General features: G+C 48.3%; 1 protein-coding gene and 1 long non-coding RNA gene across 5 annotated transcripts in view; one reads left to right on the top strand and one right to left on the bottom strand.

Annotated features, from left to right (window-relative positions):
* On the top strand, positions 1 to 23,824 carry BCL6 (BCL6 transcription repressor). 4 transcript variants are annotated; one of them, XM_064366914.1, is made up of 11 exons: positions 7,946 to 9,078; positions 9,265 to 9,399; positions 10,590 to 10,628; positions 11,479 to 11,649; positions 13,256 to 13,477; positions 15,295 to 16,266; positions 16,794 to 16,978; positions 18,386 to 18,553; positions 19,637 to 19,767; positions 19,880 to 20,017; positions 22,599 to 22,884. In XM_064366914.1, the coding sequence occupies exons 4-11, from the start codon at positions 11,489 to 11,491 to the stop codon at positions 22,740 to 22,742; spliced, it is 2,121 nt and encodes a 706-aa protein (XP_064222984.1). In that variant the 5' UTR covers positions 7,946 to 9,078; positions 9,265 to 9,399; positions 10,590 to 10,628; positions 11,479 to 11,488; the 3' UTR covers positions 22,743 to 22,884. The 4 variants fall into 4 exon arrangements, with proteins under 4 accessions (XP_012326293.1, XP_012326295.1, XP_064222984.1 ...); XM_012470870.3 differs by lacking the exons at positions 7,946 to 9,078; positions 9,265 to 9,399 and adding an exon at positions 1 to 70 and having other exon boundaries at positions 22,599 to 23,824; XM_012470872.3 differs by lacking the exons at positions 7,946 to 9,078; positions 9,265 to 9,399 and adding an exon at positions 7,602 to 7,928.
* Positions 12,762 to 27,426, bottom strand: part of LOC110567910 (uncharacterized) — a 29,328-nt gene continuing 14,663 nt past the window's right edge. Inside the window, exon 3 of the long non-coding RNA XR_002478253.2 lies at positions 12,762 to 12,806. This is a non-coding gene — a long non-coding RNA (uncharacterized LOC110567910). The remainder of the gene's footprint in view (positions 12,807 to 27,426) is intronic.

Below are 27,426 nucleotides of genomic sequence, written 5' to 3'. Positions count from 1 at the left end.
TGTTGATTCTTAGAACTGGGGTTCTTAGAAGTGGTGATGCAAGAAGTTTCTAGGAAAGGCCGGACACCAGGTGATTATTGCTGTTGCTGCCGCCGCTGCTGCTGCTGCTGCCGCCGCCGCCGCTGTTGCCGCTGGTGCCGCTGCCGCCGCCGCTGCTCATGATCATTATTTTACCTTTTAATTCTTTTTTTTTCCGCTCTTGCCAAATGCTTTGGCTCCAAGTTTTCTATGTGTATCTATTGATATAAATGTATATATTTATTTATTCTAGCTGTCAGGTGTTAAAATAAATGCCGAAGATTAGTCCCACGTCTCTCCCACTCTAGGATATAGATTTTTAAAAATGTATTTATTATTATTATTGTTGTCTTTGAGTGAATCGGCCGGTTTGGGGAGGCTTTTGCCACCCTCCCTTGTGCTGTTTTGGTTTTTGGAAAGGAGGTGGAGGAGAGGAAGGAGGGGAATTAGGGGGCGGCCGGAGCAGAGAGGACGAGACAGTGCTTGGGGGGCGATTCGGGCAGGTCTGGGGGCTGTCTGGCCCCGGGCCGCGGAGAGGACGCGCGCTCGCGCTCTCGCTCTTTCTGCTGCTGCTTGCGTACGGCTTGTGCTCTCTCTGGATTCGTGCGGCTGTGTTTTTTCCCTCTTTTCTCGCTTGCAAACTGCTTTCCTTGCTCCCTCGCTCCTGGCCTCGCCTTCCCTCCCTCCTCTTTTTCCTCGCCGCTTCTTCCTTCCCTTCCCCTGTCCTTCTGGGTAACTCCGGGAGGCGAAAAGGGAGGCTGCCCGCTCGCTCGCCCCGCTGGCTCTCTTCCACCGGCCTCGGTCCTTTAGATTCCCTGCCTTCGAGCCGAACCGAGATTTGGAAGGAAAAAATGCAAGCGAACTCCTCGGGTTTTTGTTTTTGGTCATAAATCCAGATGAGATGAAGTATCGTGTCTACTATTTCCTTTCAGAGCCTTGATCTTCCTAACGAGAGACGAGTGTTTTGGTGTCCCCTGCCCCTGTGTTTTGGGGAGCTTTGGGGCGGGGGTGTTGAACACTTTGAAAATTATTCTTTCTTGGTTGTAGTCGAGAGGGTCGGGAACCTCCGCGCGCTCTCCCTGCTCATCCTGAGGAGAGAGAGGCTGATGGCGGGACAGGGCTTCTTGGGGTGGGTGGGAAAGGGGTGCGCATTGCACCTGCGGTGACTTTCGGCGTGCGGGGGGACTCAGGGCACCCCGACAGGACGGCCCGGGAGAACGAGAAAGGTGGCGGGATTTCTGGCCGCCGCGGTGTTTGTATTTTGGGCTCTGCGTGACTCTGTGTTGGCTCCCAATGGCTGTTCCCTCCCTTTCCTAAATTTTATTTTATTTTTCCGTGGTGCAAGCTTTGTAAAAAAGGAACTGCGGGCCTCAGCGTAGTGGACTCCGGGCGTCAGATTCCCGAGGTCCCTACCCTGGGCGAGGAGAAAGACGAACCGAGCCCCAGCCCGCGTTCCTTCTGTGCAAGACTCGGGAGGAGAGAAGGGCACTTTGTGGCTCTGGCTGGGGGGGACCCGGCGCGGGAGGAGCGGGCGCGGGCGCGGGCGCGAAAGGAAGATCTTTGTGAGTGATTTTGCAAAAAATAGATTGCGAGGTTGGTTGGATTTGCAACCTGTGGCTCTCCTCGAGGGAGTAAGAATGGGGGAAGGCGGCGGCGGCGGCGGCCCGGGGAGGGAGTGGGCAGAGTTGGAGCCTCAGAAATCGGCTGAGCTGCGGGGGCGGGCGAGGAGAAGGGGCGGGGGGGGGGCAGCAGGAGCTAGGGGCCACCCCACTGCCGGATGTAGTGACCGTGGTAAATGTCTTGAGAACTGTGGGTTGCGTTGCCTTTATGATGCCGTGTTATTGGAACCCTGGCGAAAAATGGAACTAGTGTTGCAATAATGAGTTTTAAAGCTCCCCCATGGAAAACAAAAACACAACCAAACCGATTTTTTTAAAAAAATGAAAAAAGACCCTCTGTGTTGTGTTCCCTCCCGGGATGGTTGAGTTGGTGGCTGGGGTTTGGGGGTGGGGGTTCTTGACAGTCGAGCAGATAAATGACCCCAAACCAGGTGCTGAAAGTCCCAAGCTGTTACAGGGCCCCTGACCACCTCAGCGAGCCAATCTCCACTCCCCTCCCACCTCCCCACCACCCGCCACCCCACCACCCGCCACCCCACAACCTGCCAGGATTTAATCTTTTATGGATTTTTTCAATCAGTTTATAGTTTTCAGGAGGAAAGTCTTGTAATGCTTTACTTTTTCTCTTCTTCTTCTTTTTTTTTTTTTTTAAAGTAAAGTGAGTGTCAGTAGCTGTGTTTTTTACAGTCTGGATTAAAAAAAAAAGTGGGGCAGGAGAGAGGGAACCAGGGAAAGGGCTGTTTAGAAATACAGTTTGTGGCTCTGAGCAATGCCACCGGCTTCCTCTACACAGACTGCCAGTTTCCCTTTTTCTTTGCAAGGTGTGTGTGGTTTTAATAACTTAAAAAAAAAAAAGAGGGGGCGGCAGGATCCATCAGGAGACAGGTATCTATTTTGCTCACTATTTACTACCAAGAGCCTTTGGCACTGGAACAGAACCTCGTAAATCTGCAGCCCAAGTTGAAGTTCATCTGGCCCTAGTCCACACGCTATTCCTGGAGGTAGCAAACACGAGCTCAAAGGAGAGAGATGAAATCATATTATTGCTTTAAAATATATACTTTTTTTAAACGAGAAGAAAAGATATTTGTCTCTGGGGAAGGAGGAAATGGCGAATAATGTGGAGATGGGCATTCCTTTACTCTAATGACTGCATTTGAGTCTTCGGGCCAAAATAGAAACCTGTAGATGGGAAATATCCCCCCTCCCCACCCCAAGTTTATAAATAGAAGTTTCCAGTATCCTATTTGGAAGACTTTCCAATACTAGAATCTGAAGCATTGGCTAGTTTTAAGGGTCTATTGATAGTGACAAGAAGCCTAGATGCTGTTCATCAAAACTAGGCGACTTGAGGGAGAAAGTCAGGAAAAGTGGGAATTCTCCAATTATCCCTTTCCTCTTCTTTTCAGTTTTGAAGGGTTTTATCCCAATGCTTTCTTGAAAAGACTAATTTATTCTGGGTTTGGTGGACAGGGATGGGACTCTAGATTCTTAAGTTGTCGTTTGCTGAGCCCTTGAAGAGTTCCAGTTATTGGTTGAGTAAATGGTAGCCATGGATAGATGTCAAAACCCTTCCTTCCCTCTATCCCCCGCAGGGCAGTCACACTCACAACCCACTTTGTTGTGAAAAACTTAGAGATTGAGAGGAGGCGGTGCAGCAGCGCCACCCCTCGGTCGGTGAAACTATTGGCAAAAGTCAATTTTTGGGAAATACTAGGAAGTGACCTGATGAAGCATTATTTTCCCCCCAGAGATTTAAAAAATAAAAAATAAGAGAGATAATACTAATTGAAAAAAAAAAGGACTTTGCAGTTTATCAAGTACGGAAGAAAAATGTTGCTTTCCAACTAGGATGGTGTTATAATAGGCAACGTGGTTCTAATATACGTATATATATTTTGTGGGTGGGGAGGGTGCCTGGTTGACTTTAAGTAGAAGAGTTCTCCAGGCGGAGGTAGCCCGCCCTTCTCCTCGGAATGACTTATCGGGGCATCTGAATTCTGCTGCCTGTCTGATGCCGAGATCGTGAGGGATGTTTTGGTGTAAAACATCAGAGTGGCTGGAAGTGCTGTAGTTTTGCCGGCGGTGGTAGGGCGTGTGTGTAGGGGGTGTGTTGAGGAGGTTTGTGGATGGCGTGGAGCAGTGGTAGGCTGGTCTGCAGCCCTCTGTGAGTCAACATGGAATGGCGCGTGCCGCTTTCCAGCACTGCGCAACAAGTGGGACCGCCGCCGCCAGCACAGCGAGGGTGCAGCGCAGTGGCAGACCAGGCCGGTGTGGAGGCCAGGAACGGCCCCTCCCAACCCTCCCGATGTCCACTCCGAGACCCTCAGCTTCACCAAAAGCCCACACCCGACTCCCCAGAACTCCCCCGCTTTGCCCGGCGCCGTGAGCCTGAGTGGGGACCCAGCCCTCGGCCCCCAGCGCCCCTTTCCTCCGAGACGATCAGGAGTTTATTCCCGACTTTCTTTGCTGGACGACCAGTGTTTGGCAAGAATCTCTGCCAATACCGTCGAGTGCCATTCTGCCTTTTGAAGACAAGTGCACCTACTTTCCCTTTCCAGTACATAAAGCTTTTCCGGGGGAAAAAAAATCAACTTATAGTACATGAAACCGGCTCCGGATACCCGCGTTGTGGTTGCTACAGGCGGGAGCGTCGGGAAGAACGGAGTGACATCCACTAAATTAAATGTTTTCCAGCTTTGCTTTTAGAGGCAATCCCACCCCCACCCTCACCGCCACTAGACAGAAAATAAAGCGGGGCGGGTAGGGATCGGAGTGGAAGCTGCGGCCGCGCGGCGATTCTCGGACGGGCTGGCCTGCCACCTAGCGGTGGGCTGAGATCGAGTTCGCGGCCAGGGGCGGCGGGCTCGCGGTGCCACCTCCCGGGCGGGCGGCCGGCCGTACCCTGACCAGATGCTAGGAGGGCACCCTCCAGGCCTACGACCTCCAAAGTTTTGTTTGACAAGAGGGATGAAAATCAGAAAGGCCTCGCTCCTCGCCCAGTCCACCGTCACTCAGCGATGAGCATCTATTTCCACTAAGAGAAACCACAAATAACCCGCTTCGAACCCACCATCTTCCTGTCCCCGTGGCCCTTCTCAGGAGGAGTCGGTAGTGGGAGGATGCCCTCTAGGAGCTCAGGGGCTTTGGGACGTACAACTCTTTTTTTTTTTTTTTTTTTAAACAGTTGAGGAAACAGGCCCGACGAGGAGGCTTGTTAGTGGTGAGTTAGTGACTTAACCAGGACCAGATTTTAAGCTTCTGAATTTCATGCCAGTGTCTGAAAGTCAAAGGCGGTTTTATCTCAGCTTCTTTGAAGTATCTATGAGAAAGGAGCGGCAGACAGAGCCAGGAGTTTAACCTCTTAGGACACCTTATTTGCCAGCGCTCATTGGAAACCGTTCCCCAGCAGTCTTGGAGGATTTTTTTTTTTTTTTTTTTTTTTTAAAGAAAATATGGCTTAAGATTTTCGGTAATAGACAGGAAAAGCCCAGATGGTGCTGAGGGATGGGGGTCTTAGAGCTCGGGGTTTCGCGTGTTAGACATGGGGGGTGAAGGCCTGGGCCAAAGACTTGCAGGGGCGAGCCTCGATCCTGAAACCGCTCTCTACCCCTTCCTTCCATCCCTTGCATGGTAGCCCGGCGAGAAACCGGGTATGTGTGTATGAGGGGGCGGGGGTCATGTGGACTGGCCAGAATCTGTGCCACAATAGCTCCTCCGTAAAGTTTTCTTTTTCCGAGCTCGTGACTTAAGATGGCAAACGCGCGTCCGCAGGCTGGCGGCCCCTAGCGGCGGCCGGCGCGCTCTGCAGCGGGAGACGGCGCCGTCTCCCCCGCCCCGGTCCGCGGGGATCGAGTTCAGCCTCTCTCACTGCGGGAGCCGTCAGAGGCCGCGTCGGAGAAACGCGCCTCTGTTCGGGCTGGAAACGAATCTGGGAACGTGTTTGAAGCGCGGTCAAGTTTGACTCATCGCTTTCCAAGGACAGTTAGTGCCTTCCATCTTCATTAACGTGAATAAGGACCTTGGCTGACTTCTTTCCAGATCGGATTTTTAAAGGCATCGTTTGCTTGAGGAGATCATGCCTCTCCCCTCCCCCGCCAGCCTTTTTTTTTTTTTTTTTTTTTCCAAAGGCTGAGCCCAATCCAGCCAGGATGGCTGAGGGATCTCTGCCCCGGGACGTGATTTGCTGGCATTGTCTTCGAGCCCTTCTGGAAGGCTGTCTTGAGCTGAGCGTATGGGGAGCGTCCCTTCTGCAACTCCTCTTCAGATCTTGATGATAAAACACATCCTTCTGTTTTATTGCATTTCCTAGAAGCTTGCAGGCTTGTAAGAGCGCTGTTGGCAGGAAACGTGATAGAAATGAAAGTCAGGACATCATGTCCCCGGACACCTCGGTTACCTAAAGCGGCTGCCGAGGCCATCGTGTTATCAAATTTGCTTTTATCCACTGTCGCCTCCCGCACCCTCCCGTCCCCTAGACAAGAGGGCGAAGAGTGTTTTTCCCTAAGAATAAAAACAACTCAGCGGTCTGACCTCACCCCCTGCCGCCGGACCACGGTGGTGTCTACGGCCGTGCAGAGACTCTGCGGAGCCCCGGAGCCCCACGGCAGGGCCCCTGATGCGGGGTTCACTCCGGCAGCTCCAGCCTTATTAAAATTCCTTGTCCTTGTTCCTAAACAGTGTTTTACACTTTCAAATTCCCCTTTGGATTTTTCAGCGAGTTATTGGAGTTATTAGATTACCAATAATCCAACAGCCGGCCTGGCTGGAGAGGCGGGGGGAAGGGCGGAAGGCATTCTCCAAATCAGGAGGCTCTGGCCAAACTAGGTCAATGGGAAGGAGGGGAGGGGCGCGAAAGGGTTGGACGGTTTCAAACCTTGATGGAGGGCTCTCTCTAGTGTTAGGCAGCGGTAAAAACACCCTTAGGTTTGAGCTCCCGGAACCACGGGACTCCTAATTGCCAATAAATGCACTTACTTAAGTTTAACTTCCCAGATTCTCATCCCTACCCCATATTAAAACCCAACCTTCTCTTTCACCTTTATCCCCCCGGGCGAAGGGGTGAGAAGGCCTCAATGTAGAATTTTGAGGCCAAAGAGGCTCAGCCTTTGCGGACCGACTCTGACCTTTCCGCTGCCGTACGAGGGCCGGGCGGCACAGTGTGGCGCCACTGGCTGGTTTTAGGACCTGACTGCGGCCTTGGTTGCTGAGTCTTTCGCTGTCCCCGACCCCCAAAAGCGCACCCCGGAGCCTGCTACCGAGAGCAATTAGGACAGGGCACCCCGGGGTTATAATTCCCGGGAGGGCCGCAGGAAGATGAGGCAAGTGTGGAGAGCGCCAGTGCGCGCGCGCAGGGGTCGGGGCCGGGTCTCTGCCCAGTCCAAGCCGGGTCTCTACGGCTTCGGGAAAATCGGATTCGGAAATCCTTACGGCCTGGCAGCTCCCATTCTAAAGACTCTGGGCGGAAACCAAGTGGAGCTGGGTTCCCGTTCTTGCCAACGTAGGCAGAAGGGGCTTTCGGTTGTTTTTCTCCAGCCTTGGCTGGGGCGCCTTTGATGGAGACCCTCAGCCCTAGGGACTCCATCTTTTTGACCTTGAAGTCTCGCCCAAACATCCGCCTAAAAGAAGTGGGGCGAGGGAGAATGGAAGTCAAAAAGAGGAAAAAAAAGCAAATAAATTTCGGAATCGGGCAACTTCAAGTCACGATATGAGCCTCGGATTGGATTCCAACTCCTGGGTTCTAGTCCCAGCTCTGCTACTGACTGACCTTCCCCGTTGATAAATTGTTGTGGGTGAGAGGTTGGACTAGGTGAACTCTGAGAGCCCTGGACTCGGCGCAGACGAGGGATTTAGGGGAAAGTGTGCTGTATTCCCCTCGAGCCTTCCCCGGCGGCCCCGCCTCCCCGGGTGAATCCCCGGCGGCCGGCGCAGCGCAGGCAGCGATCCTGGCGGCTGCCGAGCCCGGCAGCTTCCTGGAAAGTTACTTCTCGTTGGAGCCGACGATAGGCAGAGCATGTTCTGTGAAATCCGCAGAGCCGAGATTGACTACGTTCCGGGAATGAGAGGGCTGTGCCATTCCCCTCATTGCCTGATGCCTTGACGGCGTAACAGGAAAAAAAAAAAAAAAAAAAAAAAGGCATACACACAATGTTAGCTACCGAGGTGCACGAAAAGTTTTATTTGAATGTAACTAAATTAAGGGCCGCCACAGTCATCCCACAAAGCCTCCGTCTCGCCTTGCGGGGGGCTTGGAGGTGGATCGCCCAGGGGCGGGCAGTCCCTGGAAGACAGGTACGGTGTCGTCGGGGTGGGGTAGCGAGGTCTGCCCAGGCTTGCCCCGGCCTGCAGGGCTCCTGTTTGTGCTCTTGTGCGTGAAGGAGAAAATGGGGCTGCCTGGTGCCAGCCCAGGGGAGGAGGGAGGAAAAGGATGGGGTCTTTTGTATTGGCTAGCTCTCTGCCTCTTAACCTCGCCTCTGGCTCCTCTCATTTCCTCTCTTTCTCTCTCTCTCTCTCTCTCTCTGGCTTCTGCTGCTGTCTTCTCTCTGCTTTTTTATTTTCGGTTCCTGTTTTCTTCTTCAGTGGAAAGCTCTTTTAAAGGATCTGCCTTCTCAAGGAGCCTAAAGGATATGCACAAGGAAAGCTCCAAAGGAGCTAAAGGGAAGAAGGGAGGAGAAAATATCGAGCTCTCCCATGGTGGTTCCTGAGCCCGCGGGGGTGCGGGGACATTGGGATGGGAAGTCCGGGTCTGGGGGCAGCGGTTGTCAGTTTCTCATTGACAGCCCTGCTTTTCCTCAGAGATTGTTTTTGCGGGTAGTCTTGTGTGTGGCATTGGTGGCATGGCTGAATCTAGGAGATGCGACCTGTCCAGGACTTGCTGGAAATTGGCTTTGAGATCTTGGGCAAGGCTTCTCACCTGGAGCTTCAGTTCCCTCCCTGATAAATCAGGGCTGTTAGAAGGATAAGATGCAATCGTGAGGGGTGGGAAAGGACTAAGAGCTGTGTACAAAAGCAAACTAAATGCTGGTGGTGCGTTCACACCTGCGGCGTCTAGGGTGGGGGCGGTGACAGCGTTGCCCACACTCAACCCACAGGCTCAGGAGTTGGGGGGAGGACCTCTTAAGAAGAGCTGGCTTACAAAGGAGCGAGCTTGATAAGGACCTGCGCCTTGTGTGTGTATATTTGCTTTTGGTCAGGCAGAGGTTTAAGGTGAAAAGCCCAAGTCCCAGCTGACAGCAGACACAGGGGAACTTGTTTGTTTGTTTCATTCTGCATCTGGAGTGAGTCATTGCCACTTGTCATGGTGAAATGGCAAATCTGGGCTTCCTGTGGTTCCAGAAGCCTGCGCCTGGAAATCCACAAGCGAGCTGGTGGTTGAAGCTGATTAAAGAACAGCCTAGGTATTCCAGAAGTGTTTGAGGATCCCTTCCATGAGGGAAGAGAGGCAAGTTTATAAGTAAACCTCCCATGTGTCTTCAGCTTTCTTTTGCAAAGGAGAAAATCCTTGACGTTTGGTTAAGACCGAGTTAGTATATCTCTCTTTGCCTATCTTGAGTTGGGACGGGGAGAGGAGGAGATAGGTTCTTTCGTCTTTTTCTGTCCTCTCCCTTCCCCACTTCCTTCCCTCCAGTCCCCCACTTGCTCACATGCACACACTAACTTTGGAGCCGATGGGATTGAGTGACTGGCACTTGGGACCACAGAGAAATGTCAGAGTGTTTGGTTACAGACTCAAGGAAACCTCTCATTGTAGAGTGCTCATTTGGTAAGACTCAGCAGCCTGGAATGGGGCAAAGTGTTTGTGTGGGGGAAGGAACTTAAAAATGAGATTCACCCACATCAGGGTGCTGTCTTGCATGTTCTACAGCACGTAGGCCGATTTGGAAAGGGGACAGGAATTTGAGCCAGAAGACCTAGGGCCAGGCCACTAACCATCTACATGGCCCAACATGACCTTGCTGGCCTTGGGCCCCTTTACCCGGAAAATAGCTCTAAAAGGTTCTACTTTTTTTTTTTTTTTTTTTTTTTAAGGGGGAAAGACAGTTCAAATATTGTTTTGTTTTTCAGCACACATTTGATCGTAAATGAGAGTCTTACACCTGTGCTTTTAATGATTTTGTTTTAGAGAAGCCAGTCTGAAAGAGGTACACATTTCATTAAATCTCTTTAAGGTTTAGTGCTCCCTGGCCAGTTCTCAGCTAAATCACATAGTTAAGTCTTTTACCAGCAGGGAGAAGCACAGACTTGGAAGCAATACCACTCTGTCTGGTCTTAGACCCATAGGGCAGGGAGAGAAAACTTTGAAAAAGAAGACAAAGGTTTTCAAGGAATACGTAGACGTGACATCTCAGGTTGTATTCTGCAGAGCCTATATCCACTCTTAATGTTTCAGAGAGGCAGGAAATACTGCCTAGCTGTTTGTCTTGAGCAAGCCACGTGAACCCCTAAGTCTCAGTTTCATCGCCAGTGAAATAAGGATAAAGATATTGGCCCTATCGTCCTTGTGCAATCATCCTAAGACTTGAAAGATAATATTTTAGCAGGTTTTGAGTGGCGTCCAGTATATTCAGGCCACGGATGGATCATTATCATTAATGTTGACAGAACTACTTTTCTTATTTTTCTTTCCCTTAAACTCAAGTGGCCTTTGGATGGCATAAATTTTTTTCCTTTGAAGCAGGAAATACATGTATGGATGGATGGATGTATAAGTAATTAATGTATGCAATTGTACCCCTAGTACTCAGGATAAAAACATTATTATCTCATAGCTTCGGGTGCCTGTTGCTTCCGTAAGAGCAGAGCTGGAAAACGTTTGTTAGCTTGTGGTAAAACCGCACCAGCTGGCAAGCTGCAACTATCAAAGCAAAACTAAATGTGTATGTCCTAAAATAAGACTATAGTGGACAATCTTACATTCGTTAAATCAATTCCTGTTTGCTTTCTTCTCTGCAGGTTTTAAGCAAAATTTTGGACTGTGAAGCAAGGCATTGGGTAAGTAAATCAAATTATATGCTTTAAAATGTTAGGACGAACTGTTTCTTTTTGCCAATGCATGTGTTCTGTGAACTTTGCCACCGTTCATTATATGAGACAAGGACGACCAGCTCCCTCTGCGTCACTCCTAGTCCTCACCCCTTCACCTCTATATTAGACTGTCTTAACATTCGTATGGTCAATCATTCTCTTACTATTTCTTTGTACAAACTAATTAAGTCAGCTACTATTCACCAACGATATGCTAGCTCCTCGAGGTGCAAAAGTTAGACAACTCTAAAGCCTAATGGTGGATAGACCAATGGTGACTGAGATAATGAAATGAGATACATACAAGAATAGCTATGAGTTTTGAGAACCTACTATGAACGAGGAATGTATTTCTAATTTTTATAGGCACGTAGGTATTACTACTTCCATTTGGGGAAACCAAAGCCAAAAATGAGTGAACAACCTGCTTAAAGTCCCACAGCTAGCAGAAGACAAGCGTAGCCTGATAATCTTAAAACAACATGTCTCTCCATCTCTCCGTTTCAGCATACTCACTGCCTCTCAGTGCTTGCCAGAATCTTTGGTATGTGGGAAAAACACTCAGCAAATATTCATTCCCTTTGCTTTTCCCCTAAAGAGCTTTCTATCCCAACTTGTTGGATAAAAGTTCTTCTCCCCATTTTACAACTGTGAAGAATAATGGCCACCCTTGGGGTATGGACTGTTCAAAGATCAAACACAAGGGACCTGAGTTGCGCTCGGTACCTTAGCAGGCTGAGCCCCCTACTCCGATACCCGTGGCAAGCAGGAAGCAGGTTCTGGAGGACTAACAGGATTTTGGCATCTTTTTTTCAAGTGAAGACAAAATGGCCTCGCCGGCTGACAGCTGTATCCAGTTCACCCGCCATGCCAGTGACGTTCTTCTCAACCTTAATCGTCTCCGGAGTCGAGACATCTTGACTGATGTTGTCATTGTTGTGAGCCGTGAGCAGTTTAGAGCCCATAAAACAGTCCTCATGGCCTGCAGGTGAGGGGTCTGGAAGGAAAGGGTGGGTGAGTTAAAGTAGGGTGAGGTGATGGTGCCGGCAGCCAAGCAACGTGAAACACGTAGGCCTTTTACTGCATCTGGGACGATGTCTCGCTTTGTCTCTAGATCTCAGCACCGTGGCCTGGCAGGGTAGGCTCCCAAGGAGTGAATGAATGAATGCACTTTTAGAAAAGGAAGAGTCATATTCTGTAGGAATAGTGGGAGGAAAATTGTATACTGCCCCAAGAAAGGGTGTGTTTGAGGCAGACATGAAGAGTAACTTCAGTTAACCAAGTGAAAAAATGACAAAGGATTTCAAATGAACTTTTGTCTCTAAGTAGCTTAAGCAAGTTAATTTGAAATATTTTGCTCTTTTATGCTATAAATATATTTATTTTATGCCACAACTGAATTTCCATGAGTGTTCAGAGTATATGTAAGAGTTAATAAGAGTGAACTAGCTGATTCTTCATGTTTATCAAGTATTTTGAGTTTTCAAAGCAATTTTATATTACATGATGTCATCTCCCTGGATCTTCCTAATAGCCTTCAGTGTCATGCACTGCAATATTGCCTTCATTTTATAGATGGTGAAAAGAGAGCACAGGGAGGGGAAATGACGTAGAATCAGGGATCTCTGTTGCTGTTTGATAACGTGTCCAACATTTACTGTAAGCACCTGTTTTTTAATAGTGGAAATAACAGAGGTTTATAGAGATATAAAAGTAATAGACAATGTTTAGTGAAAATGCTTAGTATTTGACAGACATCATTCTATATCCTTTCTATTTTCATTCTTGCACAACACTATAAGGTAGACACGATTGTTCCTCCTACTTTGAAGAAGAGTAAAGCAAGATAGAGAGAAGCTAAGTGTCTTACCCAAAGTTGCATAGGTACTTGGTGGAAGTCTGGCTCACTTCTGGCAAACCACTCAGAAAGAGTAGAATTGAGACTCAAGATGGTAGCCCAGAATTCTTGTTTACAACTGAGTACTCTTTCCACCACCAGACAGCGTGGCACCTGGAGGCATTGCTTGGGGTTTGACTTGGGTCTTCTAGGAATAACTGACCCTCTGTTAATCTGTGGACTTTGACAAAAGCAGTAGAGCATAGATGAAGGCATATTTTTATTTCTTTGTCATTCATACCTAAATTCTAAAAAAAAAAAAGAAATAGAATTAAAAAAAAATAAGTGTAAGTGCAATAGAACAAGAGGGAATGCTTATGCCAAGGATAGACTAAGAATAGTTACTGCAAATGACTGCTAAATTTAACTCTGGTAATCCGTATAGTTAAGACTAAAAGGAAAACAGGCCCTGTGACTTTAAGAATATTCACTTACCCCTCTGATCCTAGTTCCTCCAGTTGTAAAGGCAGAGAATGATAGTACCTATCTTGCAGGGTTGTAAGGAGCAAAGGATAATGTGCATAAGGTGCTTAATGACTCTCTGATTTGGTGAGTTCTCCATAAACAGCAGCTAGTATTGATTACCATGGAAGTTCTGGAGGTAGGCCAAGGGCAGAGGGGCTGAGTGTCAGTGCTGACTGTAATGGATCACAGATTCCATATGTCTACTGTAGTGGGACATTTGTTTGTTTTACAGTGGCCTGTTCTACAGCATCTTCACAGACCAGTTGAAATGCAACCTTAGTGTGATCAATTTAGATCCTGAGATCAACCCTGAGGGGTTCTGCATCCTCCTGGACTTTATGTACACGTCTCGACTTAATTTGCGGGAGGGCAACATCATGGCCGTGATGGCCACAGCTATGTACCTGCAGATGGAGCATGTCGTGGATACTTGCCGGAAGTTCATCAAGGCCAGGTGAGTTGGTACCTGGGTAGAAGCCTCGGAGATGGCAGAGACAGTCCTTGATCAGAAACCTTTGATAATTCATGCACACAGAAAAAATAGTCTTCTATGATGTGCTGCAACCCCCATTTCCACTCGTTGCAGACTTCTGCTCTTCTTAACTCTTGTGTCCCAGGCAGACTTAGCTCCTGTGGCTATACAGAGATGTCCTGTGCTTTACCACATCTTGCTTTCTTCCATTCACTTAATATACCCTCTCTTCCTACCCATCTTTCAGGGCCAATCTTGGATTTCAGCCCTTCCATGGAAGTTTTTCTGATTACCACTTTTCCTCCCTCAGCTCTTCCTCTGTGTTGCGAAACATTTGGCCTGTGCTTTAAACTTTCCTTCTATGTTAATATTTGCATATGTATTTTAGTTTTCCTTCTTCTGTTATAACTATTTACATATGTGCCTTAGTTCCCTACTAGACTGTGGGCTGCTCAAGGTTATGGGGCTATCTTACTTATCTTTTTTTTTTTTTTTTTTTTTTAAATAAATACGGGGTTTCACCATGTTGGTCAGGCTGGTCTTGAACTCCCGACCTCAGATGATCCACCCGCCTTGGCATCCAAAGTGGATTACAGGTGTGAGCCACCACGCCTGGCCTCTTACATATCTTTTATGTCACACTGCTCCTACAAGGCAGGACATTATTGAATTGAATGGAGTTCCCTGAGTTTAACCTCTTACCCAAGGGTTGGTAAGACATGACCTTCATTTAAAGGTGAGGAACTTGAGATCCAAAGAAGTGAAGAGCTTCACTAAGTGGAACAGAGACTCAGAGCTTAACTTCTTTAGGGCCATTTGATCTAGCCATGCTAGGGTGATTGCATCCTCGCTCAAACAGAAGGGCTTTCCAGGCTGTGTTTGAAAACCTCCAGGAGCCAGGAACTCAGTGTTCCCAGAACCACACAGTATACCTTGGACAGTTAGAAAGCTTCTCTTTTTTGCTTCTCTTTAACCTTCTGATTGGTTCTAGCTCCATTAACTGTGATCGTGGTGAGCTGGCCTGTTTATTTTGCCCAATAATGTCCCTTCAGGTATATACAGCTAGAGTTCTTTGTCTCCTGTGGGTGATAATGGTGGCAAGGTCATCATTGCTGTCATTTATAAGTACTTTCAGTGGGTCAGGCCTTGGGCTTAGAATGGCTAAGTAACTTGCTCCAGGTCACCTAGCTGCTAAGTGGCACAGCTGGGTTTGCAAACCAGGTCTGGCTGTTCTTGCATTGGCATTTGCTGCCCGTTCTCTGTCGTAAACTTTCATCAGCATGTGGGGCAAGTTCTTTCTTCGGGAGGTACTCGTTTGTGTAGGAGCCTCCAAAAGGGCCATACCAACATGGTATAAATTCTTCTTTTCCTGTTTCCCTGTATGTAAAATGGAGCCAATAATCACTGCCTTTCCATCCGTTCAGGATTTTGCAAAGGCGAAATGAGACAAGGGCTTTGGAAGTTTTATGTGAGCTATAAAATTTTATAACGTCGGAAGAGCTATAGATTCACACACATGCATAGATATGTGCTTTAAACATAGAAGATCATGTCTAATCAGGCACAGATCATGCCGGGAACTCACTGCCCTTCTCTGGGCCTCAGTTTTCCCAATTGTAGGCTGGATTTTCAGGCTTCTAGCATAAACGCCTTGTAATTCTGTTGCCCTGCTCCAGAACTACGTCACCTATGTCTAGCTAATTCAAGCACAGATGTGGTTATATAAGTGTCCCTGGAAGGTCATCTATTTAACAGTTCTGATTTGGGACTGGTGTCTTTCCTCCTTTTTCCTCCCACAGTGAAGCAGAGATGGTTCCTGCCATCAAGCCTCCCCGTGAAGAGTTCCTCAACAGCCGGATGCTGATGCCCCAAGACATTATGGCCTATCGGGGCCGGGAGGTGGTGGAGAACAGCCTGCCGCTGAGGAGTGCCCCTGGGTGTGAGAGCAGAGCCTTTGCCCCCAGCCTGTACAGTGGCCTGTCCACACCGCCAGCCTCTTACCCCATGTACAGCCACCTCCCTGTCAGCAGCTTCCTTTTCTCTGATGAGGAGCTTCGAGATGTCCGCATGCCTGTGGCCAACCCCTTCCCCAAGGAGCGGGCCCTCCCGTGCGACAGTGCCAGGCCAGTCCCTGGTGAGTACAGCCGGCCGGCCTTGGAGGTGTCCCCTGGCGTGTGCCATGGCAATATCTATTCACCCAAGGAAACAGTCCTAGAAGAGGCACGAAGTGATATGCACTATGGTGTGGCCGAGGGACCCAAGCCTGCTGCCCCCTCAGCCCGAAACGCCCCCTACTTCCCCTGTGACAAGGTCAGCAAAGAAGAGGAGAGACCCTCCTCAGAAGATGAGATTGCCCTGCATTTCGAGCCCCCCAATGCGCCCCTGAACCGGAAGGGTCTGGTGAGTCCCCAGAGCCCCCAGAAATCTGACTGCCAGCCCAACTCACCTACAGAGTCCTGCAGCAGTAAGAATGCCTGCATCCTCCAGGCCTCTGGCTCCCCTCCAGCCAAGAGCCCCACTGACCCCAAAGCCTGCAACTGGAAGAAATATAAGTTCATCGTGCTCAACAGCCTCAACCAGAATGCCAAACCAGAAGGGCCAGAGCAGGCTGAGCTGGGCCGCCTTTCCCCACGAGCCTACACCGCCCCGCCTGCCTGCCAGCCACCCATGGAGCCTGAGAACCTTGACCTCCAGTCTCCAACCAAGCTCAGTGCCAGCGGGGAGGACTCCACCATCCCACAAGCCAGCCGGCTCAATAACATTGTTAACAGGTGATTTCAGAGACAGTCGGTGTGAGGTCAGGGGTTACCTGGGCAGGGTTCCCCATCATTTCTTCTGATGGATGCAGGGATTTGTTCTTTTCTTGCCTGAATTGCTGAGCCTATTAGAGGTGTGGAATCAGTGCCTATTGACTGAATTAGTTTAAGTAAGGAAGTAAATGACACTTAAGTAGTGTATATTTTTTCATAGCAAGAGAGATAACTCCCTTCTGGGGCAGAATAGCATTCTGTAAATGCCACCGGCACTTCCTGTGGTCTTGATGTGGCGGGGACCATCCTGCTACCCTTGACTGAGAGAGGTTGTGGGCTGCGGGGAAGCTCTGGCTCAGTTTGACCCTGGCCAGTTTGACCCTTTCTGCAGAGGCTGTTTGCAGATAAACTCGAGGACAACTCTGGGGTCTCGGAGCCGGAGTGGTCAGCCCAGCTGCTGCCTCTGGGCTTGCCTAAACACAGGGAGGAGAGAGTGGTCTTGGGGACCTGCCCCGGGTGCTGAGGCTGTCTTTACTCCTGCCCCACAGGTCCCTGACGGGCTCTCCCCGCAGCAGCAGTGAGAGCCACTCACCGCTCTACATGCATCCGCCAAAGTGCACGTCCTGTGGCTCTCAGTCCCCACAGCATGCGGAGATGTGCCTGCACGCCGCCGGACCCACGTTCCCCGAGGAGATGGGAGAGACCCAGTCTGAGTACTCGGATTCCAGCTGTGGTGCGTCCCTTTCCCTTCCGCCCCTTGTCAGGGAGAAGGAAGACCCCTCTGCTCCGTGGGTGCTGTCCTCTGCTTTACTTACGCCGTTATCTCTGATTGGAGCAGTCCCCAACTGGAAGTCCATTGGCACTCAAAGTCACCAGCCATTCATCCCACGCTTTGCCTCTTAGGGAACTCGGCTAACCAGAACAAGGAATGGGGTATTAGAGTTGGCCTGGCGTCATCAAGACTTACCACACAGTCTTTTCAGCTTTATTCCAGCAAAAGTAGTTTGTGGGGCTGGCTGTAACGCCCAGAGCTTTCTCCATTCCTCAATACCAAAACTACTGGGACTGACCTGTGTTCATGTTATTTTCCCCGCCAGGCTGTGTATTCTATAAGGAGAAGCATCTGACCCATTCTTGTATCCCCCATAGGTAGTAGTAAGTCCCTAGCATGGAGTAGGAACTCAGTAATGTTAGCCGAGTTAAAAGAGTTGAAGCGAATTACTAAATTGGCATTTCTGGATAGTCGGTGATTGGCATCCCCAGTTTTCACTAGACAAAAAATTCTAGTTACTCACCCAGCTCTGGCTACAGGAATAGAGCCCAGTAGTACCTAATCAGAGTTAAATCACCATGACTTGTCATTTTCAAATCATTACAACAAATGAAAAAAATAATTAGCTGCTTATACCAAGAGATTTGGCACCGGGTCATGGACCCCTAGGTGGGAGAGTGAGGACTGTCCCCTCCTGCCCCGTGGCTATTTTGCCTTTGCTCTGCACTCCAGTTCCTTTTCTCTGGGCCTCTGTTTCCACGTCCACCATCAGCTTTGGTCTCCCAGTCTCGCAGGAGGATTTGGGAGACGTGAGATCCAGACAGGTGCAAGGGTGACCACGGAGTGTTCATCATTATTTCCTCCTTCAGTGGAATTGAATTTGACCTATATCTTACATTCCTAGAGTGCTCTGTGTTTTATTTTGTGTAACATAATATCCTCCTGTCAGGCAGGCAGGACAGAGAGAGGCTCAGAGGCAGAGTCTTGCCTGAGGGCTTCTGTGTATAAGTGTAAATAAAACTGAAAACTTATTTTTAATAGTCAATTCTCAGAGCTCTTGGGGAAAGAATATCTCTGTTGTGCTTTCCTCAAACTGGTGCAGGCTCTCTAAGTACCTATGTGTTTGAGCTTCCCTTCTGTCCCTTAATTCAGTCCATCTCCTTTCTCCCTCCTCTGGCTAAGACTAAATGCTAAGAACAATAAAGTCCCCACAGATCCTTTGCTCCAAGCTCCCATGAATGTCGGGTGGGTGAGTGAGGGGCTGGGGGTTCAGTTTGGCGCAGGGGATAGCTACAGAGGACGGAGGCCTGAGAGCCCTACCTCCCTTCCTCGTGCTGACTTTGGTGTCCGCCTCCCACCCTCCAACAGAGAACGGGGCCTTCTTCTGCAATGAGTGTGACTGCCGCTTCTCTGAGGAGGCCTCACTCAAGAGGCACACGCTGCAGACCCACAGTGACAAACCCTACAAGTGTGACCGCTGCCAGGCCTCCTTCCGCTACAAGGGCAACCTCGCCAGCCACAAGACCGTCCATACCGGTATGGCCCTGCCCAACACGAGCCGACCTCTCCACAGTTATTGGGGCAGGACAGGGAGAGGATCCCAGAGAAAGCCGAGTGGGGCAAGGCAGGGAGCAGGCCCCATCCTGGCCTGAACGAGGGGCCCAACTCTGTCTTGTTTTTGCTTAGTGACTTGACTCATTCATTCCCTGTACCCTCTGTCTTTCCTCTGAGATCTCTGTTCTGCTTTCCTGCCTTTGCTGAGGTCAGAAGTGTTAATCTCACTGCACAGGTGAGGAGACTAAGTCTGGGAGAGGCAAACGGACTCGATTTTTGTAAAGCCAGAAAAAAACTGAAGGCCTCTTGATTTTTTCAAATGACTTGTTCCTTATTAGCTCACCTTCCATTACCAGATAGCTTCTCCTGGCCTGATTGTTGTTTAAAATCTGCTCTCTTAGTACTGTATATGGCCCCATTATCCAGAAACTTTCCATGAAGGAAGGTCCAGCCATTCTGTTGGTTTCCTCTGCCTGAGCATCTACTCAGAACCAAGCCCCACCCCTCTTGCAAATGGAATCCAGCTGTAGTTGCCACAAGTAGAAAAATACGTTTGTTCTAAAAGAAAGTAGAGCAGCCTGATTGTGTCTCCCTAGTGAATGAGTTGATCAGCGAATCTGTCTTATCCAAGTGAAGAGCTAGAAGAGCCTTCCCAGGTAATCTAAAGTAGCCCCTCAGGTTCCAGAGAGGGAAACTGAGGCCCAGAGAAGGAGAGTGACTTGTCCAGGTCCCACAGGCAGGTAATCCTAATGACAAAGCTGGTCCTAAAGCCCAGGCTTCCTGGAACCTCCCCCTCCCCTGTCCTGCACCTGGCATTGTTGCTACTCCATGCCACCACTTGTTTCTTGGCCCTGGTCCCCTGCAAGGTATGCAGGTGTGTGTGTGAAACAGGGCTGGCAGGCGTGGGGGCAGGCCCCTGGATTCTCTTTCTAACATTCCCTAAGGGAAAGGAAAACATGAGTGACCTCAGGGAGGAGCAGTCTGCTTAGAAATCCAGGAGCCAGGGACTGCGGAGACGTTCCTTATTGAATATGGCTTTCCTTTTTCCCTTCTTCTTGGTAATAGGTGAGAAACCCTATCGTTGCAACATCTGTGGGGCCCAGTTCAACCGGCCAGCCAACCTGAAAACCCACACTCGAATTCACTCTGGAGAGAAGCCCTACAAATGCGAAACCTGTGGAGCCAGATTTGTACAGGTGAGCAGAGCGGCCTGGGAAAGGCCCGCTCAGTCCGTGTGTGCTGATGAGCGGGTGCCCAGAGGCTTGCACTCCGCCCCAGAAGACCTCTCATGCTTTCTTCTTTGTTCAGGTGGCCCACCTCCGTGCCCACGTGCTCATCCACACTGGTGAGAAGCCCTATCCCTGTGAAATCTGTGGCACCCGTTTCCGGCACCTTCAGACTCTGAAGAGCCACCTGCGAATCCACACGGGAGAGAAACCTTACCATGTATGTAAGCCTCTTGCGGCCACTCTCTGGCCTACAGGGATGGGGAGGGCGGGGAAGGAGATGGAGCAGGGAGGCAATGGAACTGTTTGCTCCAGTCTCAAGCACACAGTGGGCCAACCACTGTGCTCATGGTTGGAAGACCTACATCTGAGCCTGATGGTCAGACACCCTGCTCGACCTTGGCCCAAGCCTTAGGGGACTCATCTTTAAAATGGGGGGTATTGGAATAGGTGATCTGGGCCTGAGGGGAGGAGTCTAGACTATGGACACATAGATTTGATTTATTCCACATAGATTCATTCATTTCAGAAATACTTACTGAGTGCCTGCTGGACACTCCATACTGGGTTAGATGCACATTTAAGAGGAGCTAAGGTGTTTGAGAAGGAACAGTCTTAGGAGGAGGAGGAGAACAAGAAGAATGTTATATTAATTAATGGGGTGGGTGCGGTGGCTCACGCCTGTAATCCCAGTACTTTGGGAGGCCGAGGCAGGTGGATCACGAGGTCAGGAGTTCGAGACCAGCCTGACCAACATGGTGAAACGCCGTCTCTACTAAAAATACAAAAATTAGCTGGGCATGGTGGCGGATGCCTGTAGTTCCAGCTACTCAGGAGGCTGAGGGAGAAGAATCACTGGAACCTGGGAGGCAGAGGTTGCAGTGAGCCGAGATCACGCCATTGCACTCAGGCCTGGGCAATGAGAGCGAAACTCTGTCTCAGAAAACAAAAAACAAAAAAACATAGAAAAGGTCATGTTAAGAAAGAGGAGGTGGCCAGCGTGCAGCACGACAGTGTGGACAGGCCACTGGGATTGTAGTGTTCTAGGGTGGGGTCTCGGCAGCTACAGCCCGTGTGCCAATGTTTGAACATTCCATGAACTAGGAATGTTTTTTCGCAAAAGTAAAATAATATTTGGTGCCATATGCAAATTATATGAAATTTAAATTTCAGTGTCTCTAAGTAAAAGGTTATTGAAACACAGGCCTGCTCATTTGTGTACATCTTGCCTATGGTTGCTTTGGGGAGTTGATGACGTCCTTCTAGGTGGTGATGGGAACAAGGATGAATCAATGAATGGTTAACCTACCTGCCAGAGGTTAACCTGCAAGACATGGTTATTTGTGTTCATTTGTCTATCTAGCAGTGAGTGAATACCTTCTTACTTGCTGTTTGTTCTTGGGCAGATTCATTATCCTCTTAGTAGCTTAACTTCCTAACCTGTAAAATGAGTTTGATAATGGTATCTGCATCATGGAGTTGTAGTATCAACTAATTATTGAAGTGTTGAGGATAGTGCATGCACGTACTAACAGCACAATAAATATCTGTGATAATAATGATTTGCTAGAATTTTAGATGCATGGGATATCAGAGTTGAGAATGACTTTTCAGTGGTTATTGACCCAGGCTATTCAGAAGGGAGAGCCAAGGCCCAGAGAGAGAAATGACATGCCTGGGACACACAGTGGTGAATGGCACAGATACAGTGGACCCTATGTCTCCCAAGACCAGAGATTTTACACAGGGCCCTGCTCGTTTTTAATTTTTCTTAATCTATTTCCATGTTTGCTTTAAAACATTTACTCTACCTGAACATATTTCATTACACTTTTTATTTTAGAATAGTTTCAGATTTATAGAAAAGCTGCAAAGATTGTCCCAAAGGCTCCTGCATGCACCTGTTTTACCCTGTTGTTAACACCTTACATTAGTTCAATACATTTGTCACAACTAATGAACCAATACTGATATGTAATTATAACCTAAATTTCATACTTTATTTACATTTTCTTTGTTTTTATCTAAGAATGTCCTTTCTCATTCAAGATCTCATCTAGATTACCCCATTACATTTAGTCATTCATTTTATTTAATTAACTTTTATCTAAACTAAAATGCTTCCTTGAATTAAATCAAGAAATAGCTCCACTTGCTAATGTTTAGTTAGCTTATCTAAGATATATGCCCTAGGAAAGAATATAACTGCATTTAAAAATATTTACTCTAGACTCCGGAATTTCCATGAATTCAGATTGGCCTAGTCCATTTGTCCAGATGTGTTCAGATTAATTGCATAATTTGACTAAGAGGTATATTCTGTTAGGCACAAGGAAGATTATGAAGTTTAGTGAAAATTAGCCACTGCCCTCAAAGTGTTACCCACTTAAGAAGGATCCATGCACACGGAGGGCTGGGTGGCAAAGCTAGAAATCTTACAGAGGTTCGAAGGAAAGAGGGATTATTTTCATCCTTGAGAGATTCAGAAATGCCTTAATGATGAGAGGAGTTTGCATCTAACTGTTTTTGGATAAGACTTGAACTTGTGGAGTCAAGGCAGGGGAGGACGTCTCTAGCAAGGGAGAAGCAGAAACAACCCTTGGGAAAGCAGGGAATGGACATTCGCACGATGCTAGCTTATCTGTTGGCAGAAGCCGGGATTCATATGGGTTCATAACCTGGTCTTTGAGAGTCAAGAGCTGCCCCAGTCCCTTACAGGGAAAATCTTCCTCTGGGTCTTTGAGCAATGACACCTTTCTTGGGTTGATGACAGCTAACGTTTGACTCTGCTGTCCCTGCAGTGTGAGAAGTGTAACCTGCATTTCCGTCACAAAAGCCAGCTGCGACTTCACTTGCGCCAGAAGCATGGCGCCATCACCAACACCAAGGTGCAATACCGCGTGTCGGCCACAGACCTGCCTCCGGAGCTCCCCAAAGCCTGCTGAAGCATGGAGTGTTGATGCTTTTTCCTCTCCAGCCCCTTCTCAGAATCTACCCAAAGGATACTGTAACACTTTACATGTTCATCCCATGATGTAGTGCCTCTTTCATCCACTAGTGCAAATCATAGCTGGGGGTGGGGGGTGGTGGGGGTCGGGGCCTGGGGGATTGGGAGTCACAGCTGCTCCCCCTCCCCCACTGCCATAAAACATTAAGAAAATAATATTGCTTCTTCTCCTATGTGTAAGGTGAACCACGTCAGCAAAAAGCAAAATCATTTTATATGTCAAAGCGGGGAGTATGCAAAAAGTTCTGACTTGACTTTAGTCTGCAAAATGAGGAATGTATATGTTTTGTGGGAACAGATGTTTCTTTTGTATGTAAATGTGCATTCTTTTAAAAGACAAGACTTCAGTATGTTATAAAAGAGAGGGCTTTAATTTTTTTAACCAAAGGTGAAGGAATATATGGCAGAGTTGTAAATATATAAATATATATATATATATATATAAAATAAATATATATAAACCTAAAAAAGATATATTAAAAATATAAAATTGCGTTAAAGGCTCGATTTTGTATCTGCAGGCAGACACGGATCTGAGAATCTTTATTGAGAAAGAGCACTTAAGAGAATATTTTAAGTATTGCATCTGTATAAGTAAGAAAATATTTTGTCTAAAATGCCTCAGTGTATTTGTATTTTTTTGCAAGTGAAGGTTTACAATTTACAAAGTGTGTATTAAAAAAAAAAAAGAACAAAAAAACCCGCAGAAGGAAAAACGTGTAATTTTGTTCTAGTTTTCAGTTTGTATATACCTGTACAATGTGTCCTCACGGTGCCTTTTTTCACGGAAGTTTTCAATGATGGGCGAGCGTGCGCCATCCCTTTTCGAAGCGTAGGCAGACACAGGGACTTGAAGTTGTTACTAACTAAACTCTCTTTGGGAACGTTTGTCTCATCCCATTCTGCGTCATGCTTGTGTTATTAACTACTCCGGAGACAGGGTTTGGCTGTGTCTAAACTGCATTACCGCGTTGTAAAATATAGCTGTAAAAATATAAGAATAAAATGTTGAAAAGTCAAGCTGGCTTGGTCTGGAGGGCGTTTCTTGTGTGGGAATGGGGCCTGGCCTGGGTCTGGCTCCCTCAGCTCCTAACCCAGTGGAAAATGCTCTTGGACGGGAGGGGCTGCTGGCTGCTGCATTCTCAGAAAGGAGTGTCATTTGAGATGAGGCTAGGACTTGTTCCTGGTACCTTGGCATGGACGCACATTTGGATCCCAGCACCAGGAGGAACTGTGGACTCCAGGCCCTGTTTCTGAAGAGCTCAGGTGGGAGATTTTGGAAGGACTGCCCACTCAGCTCTAAGTTAAGCTTGCTGTCTCCTTCCTTCCCTCCTTCTTTCCTTCCTTCCTTCCTCCCTCCTTCCCTCCTTCCCTCCTTTCTTTCCCTTCCTTTCTTCCTTCCTTCCTTCCTCCCTCTTTCCCTCCCTCCTTCCCGCCTTTCTTTCTCTTCCTTCCTTCCTTTCTTTTTCTTTCTTTCTTCCTTTCTTTCTTCTTTCTTTCTCTCTTTCTCTCTTCTTTCATTCTTTCTCTTCCTTCCTTCTTTCTTTCTTTCCTTCCTTCCTCCCTTCTTCCTCTTTCTGTCTTGTTTCTTTCTTTCTTTTTCTTCCTTTTTTTTTCTCTCTTCTCTCTCTCTCCCTTTTCTTTTTTTTTTTTTTTTTTTTTTTTTTTTGAGACGGAGTTTCGCTCTTGATACCCAGGCTGGAGTGCAATGGCGCGATCTCGGCTCACCGCAACCTCCGCCTCCTGGGTTCAGGCAATTCTCCTGCCTCAGCCTCCTGAGTAGCTGGGATTACAGGCACGCGCCACCGTGCCCAGCTAATTTTTTTGTATTAGTAGAGACGGGGTTTCACCATGTCGACCAGGATGGTCTCGATCTCTTGACCTCATGATCCACCCGCCTCGGCCTCCCAAAGTGCTGGGATTACAGGCTTGAGCCACCGTGCCCGGCCTCTCCCTTTTCTTTCTTTCTCCTTCTCTCTTTCTTTCTTTTTCAGAATCTCGCTTTATCTCCCAGGCTGGAGTGCAGTGGCACTATCTCGGCTCACTGCAACTTCCACCTCCTGGGTTCCAGCAATTCTCCTGCCTCAGCCTCCCGAGTAGCAGGGATTACAGGCACCCACCACCATGCCCAGCTAATTTTCTGAACTTTTAGTAGATACGCGGTTTCACCATGTCGACCAGGCGTGTCTCAAACTCCTGACCTCAGGTGATCTGCCCACCTCAGCCTCCCAGAGTGCTGGGATTACAGGTATGTGCCACCTAGGCTAAGCTTTTAATGACTTCCCTTTTAGCTCTGCTGACACACAGATGGGCATCTCGTCTTCCTCTGGACCTCAGTTTATCCGTTCTCTGAAGTGAGAAGGCTCGTCGTGCTCCCTGGCTTCATGAACAATTTCTCTCCACTCGGCTCATGGTGCAGTATGAAGGCATGTGGCCCCAGACCTATTTCTCAGCCCGAGTGCGTTTGAGGTTTTTTGGTGTCTGCTGGGTGATTGCCAGACATCTGCAGACTCAGAAGCTTTATGGATGGTTAGTACCCAAGCAAACCTCTATCCCTGCAGAGGTGCTTCCACCACCAAGAGCCCTGTGGTGGGACTCAGCCACCCCCTCCAGGGTGACTTGGGAAGACCATTTTCCCTCTGGGTCCCCTTTCCAGCCTGTCCATGAGAGTGAACCACACCAGTTATGATTCCCTGATTCAGATGCAAGTTCACCCTTGCTTGCTTTGGCACCTAGTTTTCCTTTACCTTAAAAAACCCCAAGGATCAAGTTTGACCTGAGAACACTGAGGACAAGTGTGGTTCTGGTCACCGGCCCAGAGGAGAAGCCTGCACTCTCCCTTCCTGTTCCTGGGTGGCAGTGGGGAGGGCATGTGGAGTTGAGCCTGTCCCCTGGGCCGTGGGCCCACTTTTGGGCAGTTGTGTCCCTTGGCAGTGCCTTTGCAGCAGGCTCCGAGCACGTGCTAGGAAGCTATGGGGGCTGACCACCCAGCGCCCCACAGAGAGCCTCAGAAAGGCACAGCACCCTCTGCCAGCTGCATGGCCTTTCAGTTCAGGTTTCCTTTGAAAATGACTTTAAAGGACTTGCCAACTCAAGTCCTCAACTCACCCTGCTCTTTGAAAAGGGAGAAAATGATCCCTCTGCTCCCATAGAAACTTGGCAAAAGAACTTACAAAACAGACAGCTTCAGGAATGACAATTCACAGGCCTAAGGGAAGCTGGCCCCAGGGTCCCTCTGCTCCCAGAGTACCTCCAAGTTTGTTTGCATTTCATTACTGTTTAATAGAGAGAAGGAGGGGCGAGGGCAGATAGTGTGGGTGGCCATTTAAACAAAAGGGAGGATCAAAGCGTGTGTTAACTGCAGCCAATTGACAATCAATAATAACAACAAAAAAGAAACGTCTCTAAGGAGATAAGTCAGGGCAAAGGGAATATGAAATGTTTACTAAAAAGCACGATGTAAATGCAACTTTTCACCAATACACGGAATATGCATGATGTTCTTCTCTACATTGTGGGATTTTTAGAGGAAGAGTTTCTGAAGACCAGGATGATGAGGTTGTATAAGGGGTAAGCCCAGAGAACTGGGGTGGTTAGAATTATGTAGAGCTATTTAGGAGTTGGAAAGTATGGGAAAGTAAGATCACCAAGCTCGAATCTTGCGTCTGATTCATGAAAGGATTGAGGCAGGAGGGGTAAAGGCACTTTCCTACTGCCAGCCAGATCCTAGGGTGGAGAGTGGAGAACAGGCCCCTGCTCTTACAACCCTGAGGGAAGGAAAACCAGAGGCAAATGTTCCATTTTAATTTTTAGTATTTTTTATTATGATTTTATTTTTCTTAGAGATGGAATCTTGCTCTTTCACTCAGGCTGGGGGGCAATGGTACAATCGTACTCACTTGAAATCCTGAGCTCAAGCAATACTCCTGTTTCAGCCTCCAGAGTAGCTGGGACTACAGGGGCACATCACCATGCCGGGTTACAAATGTTCCATTTTAGACATGGGGAAATGGAGGCAGGAGCTAGTCCAAGGTCATGCAGCTAAGAAGTGTCCAGGTAGACTGAGTTCACACAATGGTTGTCGATAGAACTTTAATCAGTTCAATTCAATTGTTAGGCCTCAGGCTTCTTGGAGAAATGAGCTGTTCCCTTTGGAATCTGGATTTCCATTTTCTCACTCTGTCTCACTCACAGTAATAATTAATAATAAGGCCGGGTGTGGTGGCTCATGCCTGTAATCAAAGCACTATGGGAGGCTGAGGCAGGTGAATCACTTGAGGTCAGGAGTTTGAGACCAGCCTGGCCAAAAAGGAGAAACCCCATCTCTACTAAAAATACAAAAATTAGCTAGGCATGGTAGCATATGCCTGTAATCCCAGCTACTAGGGAGGCTGAACCAGGAGAATTGCTTGAATCCAGGGGATGGAGGTTGCAATGAGTCAAGATCATGCCACTGCACTCCAGCCTGGGCAACAGAGTGAGACTCTGTCTCAAAAAAAAAAAAAAAAAAAAAAAAATTAATACTAAGTTATCTTGTGTTCTACCAGAGGCATGCATTGGTAAGGACTAAGATAATTAGAACGGGAAAGAGAAGCCGAGGGAAGCTGACCCCTGAAGAGTAG

The sequence above is a fragment of the Aotus nancymaae genome, unplaced genomic scaffold (assembly GCF_030222135.1).
Source record: "Aotus nancymaae isolate 86718 unplaced genomic scaffold, 86718_ANA_hifiasm-v0.15.2.pri h1tg000067l, whole genome shotgun sequence".
Lineage (NCBI taxonomy): Eukaryota > Metazoa > Chordata > Mammalia > Primates > Aotidae > Aotus > Aotus nancymaae.
Note: the sequence above shows the minus strand (reverse complement) of the source record. Positions and strands in the feature narration are given on the sequence as shown.

Coding starts and splice junctions, on each gene's coding strand:
- BCL6 (XM_012470870.3), top strand. CDS start 11,489: ATGGCCTCGCCGGCTGACAGCTGTATCCAGTTCACCCGCCATGCCAGT. Junction 16,979..18,385: donor GTACTCGGATTCCAGCTGTG/GTGCGTCCCTTT, acceptor ACCCTCCAACAG/AGAACGGGGCCTTCTTCTGC. Junction 19,768..19,879: donor GTGGAGCCAGATTTGTACAG/GTGAGCAGAGCG, acceptor TTCTTTGTTCAG/GTGGCCCACCTCCGTGCCCA.